Below are 9,235 nucleotides of genomic sequence, written 5' to 3'. Positions count from 1 at the left end.
ACTTTGCTGGGTTTGGGTCATTTGTTGCACCCAGGAACATCGATGCCCCAAAATTATGCTGCAGTTTGCAAGAAGCCGACAGATTAAAGATCCTACATCGATTCTACCTTCAGATTCTTCACACCTATTCCATACATTAAAAGAAAATAGGATTGCAACATTAAGTAAACTCATAAACTAAGCACTTGTCGTGCCTATGGTACTTCTAAGTTAAAATAAATGTCATGATTTCAAATTATGATTAATCTGATATCATTTGATTATGAAGTATATCTGCAATTTGGTCACTGTTCTAAGACAATTAAAAGGAAAAAAAACCTCTCATTGAATTATTTATCATTAATAATAAATACAAACACTTGGTATCATCTGTTGCACATTTTATTCCATACAACATTGAGAACATCACAGCAGTAGACCATCCTCTGACAACACAATACCAAAGAACATTGCACGTTTGACACTCATAAAGCAGCTTGATCCCATTTAATTCTCCAATTATTCACAAGATTAGCAACATTCATTTGATGGGGGAATTTATTATCTCCAAGTAATCCTGCCTCTTATTCCAATTAACCCTATAAAGCTTGTAACCAGTGAATGCAAAGACACTGAAGATGATTATTGATCCACCGATAAGATCATACACAGTTGGAAACATATGGAGGACCAGTAACTGGAGAATCATGGCCACTACAATTTCTAAGTGTTGAACTGTACTAACTAATGCTGGGTGGAATCGATTCAATGCATAATATACACCTAAGAAAGCCACCGTAGAACAAATACAGATCCCTAATAGATATCCCCAGGTTTCCCCATCCAGTGGTATAATAGGCTCTTGCAAGATAAACATTGTGGACACACCCCACACTGTACCTGTCCATCCAAAGGTGAAAAGGGCAGTCCACATACTAACCTTGTCCTTAATAGCTCTGTAAATGATCATGGCCAGAGCTGTGGTCAACCCCGCCATTACTGTCATGGTGTAGCCAAATGCTTCCTTCCATCTGCCCACCAATGAATCATCTTCATCAACGATATTAGGGATCATGACTAGACAAAGCCCAAATACACTGCAGATCACTGTTACAACATCAGTGTACTCCAACCGTTCATCCACCAAAAGGAAGGCTAGGATGGCACTGAAGACTGTAGTGGTGGCTCTCCACATAATGGTCCCGTTGCTTGGGGGTACAATTGAAAAGGAGGTGTACGCACAGGTGATGGAAATGACATTGCATACCCCGTAAAGAAAGAGACGCATCCTGTATCCTTTGGGTCCAAGAGGATGCTCGCTGCCGTAACAGACAACCACCACAGCGAAGACTTGAAGAACAGAACGAATGAACAGGAGTTCAAGAGATGGCACTTTGGACCGATCAGCTGCAAGTCTAGTAATCAATGCAACGCAACCATGGGCCAGGGCAGCCCCAAACAGAGCCACCCACGTTATTCTTGGTGCAGAAGCCACACTCTCTCCAACATTTTCTGTCGGCTGTACTATGCCTTTATCTTTCTGTTCATCTGATGAACTCTGACGAACATTAATTGTCCCAAAGAATGATCTTCCTCGCCTTTTTGTGTCACTCAGGAGTCTTTTTTTGGGATTGTCTTCCATGTAGTTTTCTGTATCGTGATAGGTCTCTTCAAAGCCCTCATCCTCAGGTTGTGGATAATGTGCAGTGTATTTCACAGTCACGGTGTTTGGGTGGATTTTCACTCTCTTTTTCGAGGGGCACGTTGATTTTGGCGTTGAAGCTGCCATTTCCCTGCTGCAGAATATCTGCCCTGCATTAAATTTCACAGAAGTTAAACCTTTACTTTTTGCATCATTCATGGCAAAGCAACTTCAGTTTATTCATATGTATGAATGGCGCATTTGCAAGTCTCGACATCCTATATGTAAAAACTTTTATTTAATTTTAAATCTTTCCATGAATTGGCTCAGCCCACACTTTAATCAATGATAGTTTAGAATATATCAAAAAATGCATAGAGCTTCAAAATGCCTATTTAAAGCTTTTCCAAAACACTAAATACTGGACGTACCGGAAATTTGAAATAAAAGCAGAAAATATGGGAAATATTCAGCGGTCGGAATGAAAAAGGTTGTGTTGCATACCAACGATCTTTTCAGCAGAAATGAAAAACTTTTGAGATAAAGATGCAGAGGAAGGGTTGATGAATGGAAAGAGAGGTAAATATTTGGGGAAAGGAGAAGAGATTTAGCCTCAAGAATGATGATGCAAAGCAAAATAGGAAAAAGAAAAGGTTAAAAAAAAATTGTCGAACCGGTGTGAGTGAGAATAGCTGAATCATTATTTGAACTTTGTATTTAGGTTAACTGTCTGTGATCGGTCTATTTGAAGAAAGAGCTATTTCTCAAAGTTACATTGAGCTGTATTGAGATAGAATTAAAGCCTGGGGAGAGAGGTTAGAGTAGGAGAACGAAGAACAATTACAATGATAGCTGTCTGATATTTTGGAATCATAGTTGCAGGAGAGATCCAAAAGAAACAATTAAAATAAAACTCAGGTCTCACACAATAGTTCCTCATCCTGAAAAAAGGGTCTTTGATATGGTGCAGAAACTGAAATTGCCATGGAGTTTCATGAACCCCTAGATAATTCCCAAGCCATTTTACTGTAGCTGTTCACAATCGAGAATTTGTAAAATAGCAAGCTCACAACCCAGCAGTATGAACATTGAATTCTCTAATTTTAAGTAACTTCATCTTATACTCCCCTTCCCTCCACCCCTTCTACCTCCCTAGTCGTTTTACCAGTTCCAGTTCTCCACATTGTTTCTCTTGAGATCACACCTTCCTTAGCCAACAATACCCTGCCTGAAGTCAATTGTGGATGGCCCTGACTCAGTGTTTCCACTTTGAAGGAAATTACCTGAAATTCATGGAATTCTGGTTGTCTTCGGGTAACTTTAGGGAAATTTAATAATTTCGGGAAATATTAGCATCCGGCCCACGAAGTGGTGTAAAAGTAATACACAGGGCACTGCCGGTTTGGCGCTCACAGGTTTAAACAGAGCACTGTCAGTTTAACGTGTGGGAATTTAAACAAAGAGTTGTCGGCTGTAGTGCTATGGGTTCTAAATATAGCGCTACCAGCTGCAGCGCTATGGGCTTTAAACATAGCGCTATGGCCACAGCGCTATGGGTCACAGACTACTCGGAAAAATTCTCGCATAACAATCATTCATTGGAATTTTCTTTTTCAGTGGAAGTTTTGGCTTTGATTATTTTTCAGGCAGTGGTAGAATTTTTCAGGCAGTGGTAAGCCTAATGGTGAAAGATTACCAATGGGCGGTGGAATTGCAGTAACATTGGGATTTGCCTTGATTTTACAGAAGTGGGTGGGCTCAAGGGGCCAAGAGGGAGAGGGAGAGGGATGGAGAGAGGGAGAGGGGAGGGAGAAGAGGGAGAGAGAGAGAGGAGAGAGAGAGAGAGGGAGAGAGAGGGTGAGAGAGGGAGAGAGAGGGAAGGAGGGGGCGAGAGAGGGAGGGGAGAGAGAGAGAGAGAGGGGAAGGGAGAGAGAGAGGGGGAGGGAGAGAGAGGGAGAGAGGGAGAGAGGGGAGAGAGGAGAGGGAGGGAGGGAGAGAGAGAGGGAGGGAGGGAGGGAGGGAGAGAGGGGAGGAGAGAGAGGGAGAGAGGGAGGGAGGGAGGAAGAGAGAGAGAGAGGGAGGGAGGGAGGGAGAGGGAGGGAAGAGAGAGAGAGAGAGGGAGGGAGGGAGGGAGGAAGAGAGGGAGAGAGGGAGGGAAAGGGGGAGGGAGAGAGGGGGGAGCGCAGAGACTGAGACACATGAGAGCTGGTTGAAAAAATGAAGACAACGAAAGCTGTCGGAGGCAACGAAAGCTGCCTTGCATAACACTGTATGTGAGTAACAGAAGCAGGCAGATACGGTGTAGTTACATAGATCTGTTTTGCCTTTTTCTTCTTTGTGTTGTTAATGTGTGCCCGCGAACAAAAACAACAAATAGCACACAGGAAGCATTTTTGAACATTTCAGGAATTCCAGGTAATTTAGGATTCTATTTAAGGAAAAAAATATTTTGAGGTATGGAAGCACTGCCCTGATTGGTCCTGGTCTTTTCTTGCCCTCAAATCTTCACCCCTCCCCCCTTCCCCCCTCCCCCCCTCACTCCTTTCAGTCTAAAGAAGAGTCCTGACCCAAAACGTCACCCATCCATTTAATCCAGAGATGATGTCTGACCTGCTCCATTACTCCAGCATTTGGTGTCTATCCATGCAAAATGTCATGTTCTTCTAATGTTTTAAACTTGAAAAATGTCCATGTGACTGTTCAATAATGTGATCAATGTCGAATATATTTCAAAAATACCACACACATTACTGGGCATGTGATGAAACTAAATGGCTGATAAGTATACATGTCAGGTGACAGTATTTCTTGTGATAATTGGCTCTAAGGGTCACAAAGAACTAACGCAAAGGCATTATTTCACGAACAAGCAAGCATTATTATCAAGCAAGCAACAAGCATTATATCACGAACAAGTGTTGACTTTATTTTATAAAACATTATAAAATTGAACCTTTGGAAATGGTGTGGCAAAATCAGTTAGAAAATACCAGAATTTACAAAATTTCAAGAATTAACTGGATGATTATGTAGAGGACATTACGCAGTCTCCAGTACATCATCAGCCTGCTTGGCTTTGAGCATGTGACTCCATCGTCAACTTCAAAAAATCAAATGGACACAATGACTGTCACTTGTAAATGCTTTTAGAATAAGATGAATGCTCAGTAGAGAGTGATTTGGTTTTCCATATAAATGCAAGATGCTCAGCTAATGTTAAGCTTTAATAAAGTTTGTAGGTCTAGTGCCAAAGAGCAACGTTTTTTTTTGAAGGCTGAAGAAATCTCACTGGGCCTTTTGGAGGATTACTTTGTGTTACTTTGTGTTGGCTTTGTGTCACTTCCTGATCTGGCTGTCCACCTCAATGTTCTGAATTGTCAACTGCATGGAAAGGGACAACTTGTATTTGACATTGGCATCAAAATCAAATCCTTTCAGTCCATGTGGAAAGAGTTTTAGATATAACTGCAACAAGATGTTCTCCCTCACTTCCCTAGCTGTCAAGACATAGTTTCTGAATTCTGATTCATGTCCTGTTTTAGGAGAATTTGTGTATTCATTTGAAGAGCAGTTCCAAACTAACTATGGAGACTTCCAAGCGATGAAATTCTTTGTTATTTGCAGACTTGTTTTAAGCAGTGGAATCAATTATTTGACTTGAATTGATCGATTTGTGACACTTTGTTTTGCTTTGCAGGAAGTACTACAGTGAAACATGTTTAGTTTCTGAATTTAACAACATTTCCAAAATTATGCTGTTTCTAGCATGTCATTTCTCTGCTCAATCTCATAAATCCAAGCAGGGCAATCTATCTTAAAGCATTATTTTGTCTGGCAATGTCAAAAATAAAACATATTCTCAAAAAAGGTTTTCACAAAGTATTTTACATTATTCCTGGAAAGCATCCATTTGTTTTTTTTATTGCTTTAGTAATTAAGATTCAATTAATTTTCTTTTAAAAGCCAATGCTTTAAAACCAATAAAGGATGATAGATTGCCATTTGGGTTCCACAATTAGTAAGATGTCTGTGGAATTCTCTGCCTCAGAGGGCGGTGGAGGCCGGTTCTCTGGATACTTTCAAGAGAGAGAGAGCTAGAGAGCTTGCTAGATCTCCCAGGTTTACTAACCATTTTAACTACCCCTCCCAATCCGTAGACTGGCCTTCTTGTCCTCGGACTCCTCCATTGCAAGAGAGACGCCTCATACAAACTGGTGCAGCTTATAACCCAACAGTATGGACATTGAATTATCCAATTTCAAGTTATATGCTTCTTAATCGCCCCCCACCCACCCAGCTCTTTCCTGTCCACTGCCCCTCATTTCTCCCAACATCTCCCAGTCACCCCTCCGTTGAACACTCACCTCCCTTCCCCAAATCCCTCCTGTTCTCTTATATCCTTCATCTTTCCCCTCTTCCCTATGCCCTTCCATCCAAATCCCCCACCTCTGGTTCTGCATTTCACTCCTCTTCTCCTCACCTAAATTAACATCCCATGGTCTCCATTTCATCTCTCAGCTTTGTCACTTACTTCACCATCTGTATAAAGGCAGCGCACCAACGCTGCCGCTGCGCCACCGTGCCGCACCTGTCCATTACCTCCACATATGCCGAGTTCCTCCAGTACTATTTTCGTTCAAGCAAATCATTGCTGTCAAAAGCACATCAACAAAAATCGTAATTCCCTTCATCTCACGCAAGGAAACGATTATTACGGGAACAGAATATGTGTCTCTACAGAAGAGTATCTGGTTAGCCTGATGTGGCCACTTGGTTTCAGATGCATTATCTGAAGAAGGGTCTCGACCCGAAACGTCGCCGCTGCCTGTCCCGCTGAGTTACTCCCTGTTCCGCTGAGTTACTCCAGCTTTTTTGTGTCTATTTGCATTATTGACCCAGTGATTTGGAGAGCAGCCTGCGAATAACTCATTTACGGATGAAATGTATTCACTGCTAGGATGTGTGTGCATTCTTTGAACTTATCGGCTGCAAATTCTCGAACACGTTAAACTTACCACAATTGGAGGGGAAGGGGGGGGGGGGGGGGGGGGGCGGCTGAGCTTAAACCGTTTAGAGGTTGTGCCGATTTGAAAACTGTCTCACAAAATAAAACTCCATTCAACATGTAGGCACAAAGAACCGCGGACGCTGGTTTACAAAACATAAAGACACAACGTGCCGAGGTGTGTCTTTGTTTTGTCAACCAACATCTGCAGTTCCTTGTGTAGCAACTGCGGAAGGAGGAGCGGGTTTAACATTTCAGATCAATAACATTTCTTCCGAACTGACCAATCAATGGACCTGGTCTCCTACAGTCTACAGAGACCCTCTGATGTGTCTAGTATTTCCAGTGTCCCTTGCCCCCACCACCCAGATTTCCCGCATCCACGATTTCGCATTCCCACACCTCCGGGTTTATGCAGGGTGTTTAAGACCAGGGCATTTTTCCTGATGCAGACCACACTTAATACGGCGATGGACCTCAGCCCCCGCCAATCCCCCACTCTCTGCTACGTATATAACAGCATTAGAAAGATGACGGACACAAAAAGCTGGAGTAACTCCGCGGCTCAGCCAACATCTCTGGAGAAAAGCTGGAGTAGGTGACGTTTTCCGTTTCTATTCCATATTCCATATTCACCAGAGATGTTCCGCTGAGTTACTCCAGCTTCTTGTGTCTGTCTTCGGTTTAAACCAGCATCTGCAGTTCCTTCCGATACACAGCATTAGAAAAACAGAAGATAGACTGCCTTCATGTGAACAGCAACTAATTAGTGTTACACTGTATTAACACGGCCACACCACGAAGGGGCAGCAGCACAGTCTGATGGCTAGCGCGCTATTAATACGCGTACGGAAGAATAACCTGCATCCGTGCCGACTGTATTAAAAACTCGTTAGATGGAAAATGCTTCAAATAACAAGATAGTTTTAGTGAATCCTCTGCGAGACACCACTGTATATATTTCATCCGACCGTGCATGTGCAAGTATAGGTCGGCCTGAGCAATCATTGATACATTTAATTCTATGCTCTGGAGAATCGTTGAGAAAACCCGAATTACGAGATAGGCGAGGGGTTTGCAGGTATTGTTAAAGAAACCAGAAAAAATCAGTCCCTAATGAGAACACTTAAAAAAAAAACCTGTCAGTAGTGACAATTCTTTTCCGTTAAAACAAATGGCATGTGTGTATAAATACAGGCTTTAAATATGTGAAAACTCACCTCTAAATATAAACGGCAAGATCCCAGAATCTTGAATGGAAACCTGGCTCCGTTCTCCGGCTACAAATGTGCATCACGCTGACACGAGTCTCCTTCTATGGTCCAAATGAAGGCAGATACGTCAAAGCGAACAGAAACGCGAGCAGGTTTCATTCAGTTCAATGTTAAAAAAAAAAATCACTTTGCATTTTGCAACCGCCCCGACCAGCCAAGCTCAGATTCCGGGAGAAACCGCTCACAGCTCACGGGTCCCTGCACTGTCCCTGCACCAACCCGGCGCATTCCCCCTCTCAACCTCCAAATGCAACTAATCCCACCTTCCTTTCACCGTTACTGACCAATAAATATCACGCGAATCAGAGTATATACGCCGAGCTGGTACCGATAGAATGGATATAAGCAAAGTGACCGACCGAGCAGTTATAACGATGGCATTAAGAAACAGCAAGCATTATTGTATGGTATACAACAAGCAAGGCAAGTGCCACACACCACAGGAGATATATGTTTGCCCCCTTTAGATCAGAGTGAATGCGGTTTGACCAGGAGCCCCACCAGAGGCTGTCTCCGCCACAGTGAGCTGGGGCGCCGCTTGCCTTTCCCTCGCCCCGGGTTGCAGCGTTAACTGGAAGCAGGCGGCTGGCACAACCCGAGGAGCCCATCTGCACCTCCCGACCTCCTGCTGCCCGGCTCTGTCCGCACAAGCGGTTGTGACACCCAGACTGCCCCCCACCCCACACCACCACCACCACTCCGCTCCCCTTGAAGAGGAAGAGCGCAAGTTACCTGAGCAGAAAGCACCCGGGGAAGATGCTGTTAGCCGGTGGTACCAAGCTCCGATCTCTCTTCTTCATCCACACACACCCAGAAGCCAGCCAGCTGGCGGAGAGAGGAAAAAAACTGGAGGGGTCCAAACAGCAGTGCATGCGCACAGGAGAATTGGTCGCTTCACTAAGGAAGTCACAGGTGACTCCCGAGGGAAGGCAACTGGATTCCTAACACCTTCCATGCAGTGCAGTCTGCGCCGTATATCCAGCAAGATTCCCGATACTGATCAGGTACCCACTCCTGTCCCCACTCACCGTCTCTCCTGTTGTATCGTTCGCAAGCCTGGGGGCGCAAACTGCTCCCAAATGCGAATCACTTCCCAATAGCAAACTTCAAAAACCTGCAATGAAGATCAACCACTTCCACTTCCCCGGGTAGCTCGGTCCATAGACATATCACTCTCTGTGAAAATTATTGAAAAGTTAAATTAATTTTCATCCACACATTGCCATAGAAGCAATATTATGTGACAGATGTCGTTGTTACTTTTGGCGAACTTTAATTTACTCGGACCTTTATAAGCCAGAGGAGCAGAATTCGGCCATTTGGCCCATCAAGACT

The 9,235-nt window shown here is 43.7% G+C and overlaps 1 protein-coding gene across 1 annotated transcript; it reads right to left on the bottom strand.

Annotated features, from left to right (window-relative positions):
• Positions 1 to 369: 369 nt before the first annotated feature.
• On the bottom strand, positions 370 to 8,911 carry LOC129703591 (solute carrier family 35 member G2-like). Its single transcript, XM_055646185.1, has 3 exons — positions 8,633 to 8,911; positions 7,847 to 7,941; positions 370 to 1,791 (listed from the first exon to the last, which is right to left on the bottom strand). The coding sequence occupies exon 3, from the start codon at positions 1,766 to 1,768 to the stop codon at positions 521 to 523; it is 1,248 nt and encodes a 415-aa protein (XP_055502160.1). The 5' UTR covers positions 1,769 to 1,791; positions 7,847 to 7,941; positions 8,633 to 8,911; the 3' UTR covers positions 370 to 520.
• Positions 8,912 to 9,235: the final 324 nt, after the last annotated feature.

The sequence above is a fragment of the Leucoraja erinacea genome, chromosome 14 (genome assembly GCF_028641065.1).
Source record: "Leucoraja erinacea ecotype New England chromosome 14, Leri_hhj_1, whole genome shotgun sequence".
NCBI classification, from domain to species: Eukaryota; Metazoa; Chordata; class Chondrichthyes; order Rajiformes; family Rajidae; genus Leucoraja; species Leucoraja erinaceus.
The sequence above is the reverse complement of the archived record's forward strand: the minus strand, read 5'-3'. Positions and strand labels throughout refer to the sequence as shown.

Excerpts from the sequence above, each read along its gene's own strand:
- LOC129703591 (XM_055646185.1), bottom strand. The coding sequence starts at position 1,768 with ATGGCAGCTTCAACGCCAAAATCAACGTGCCCCTCGAAAAAGAGAGTG.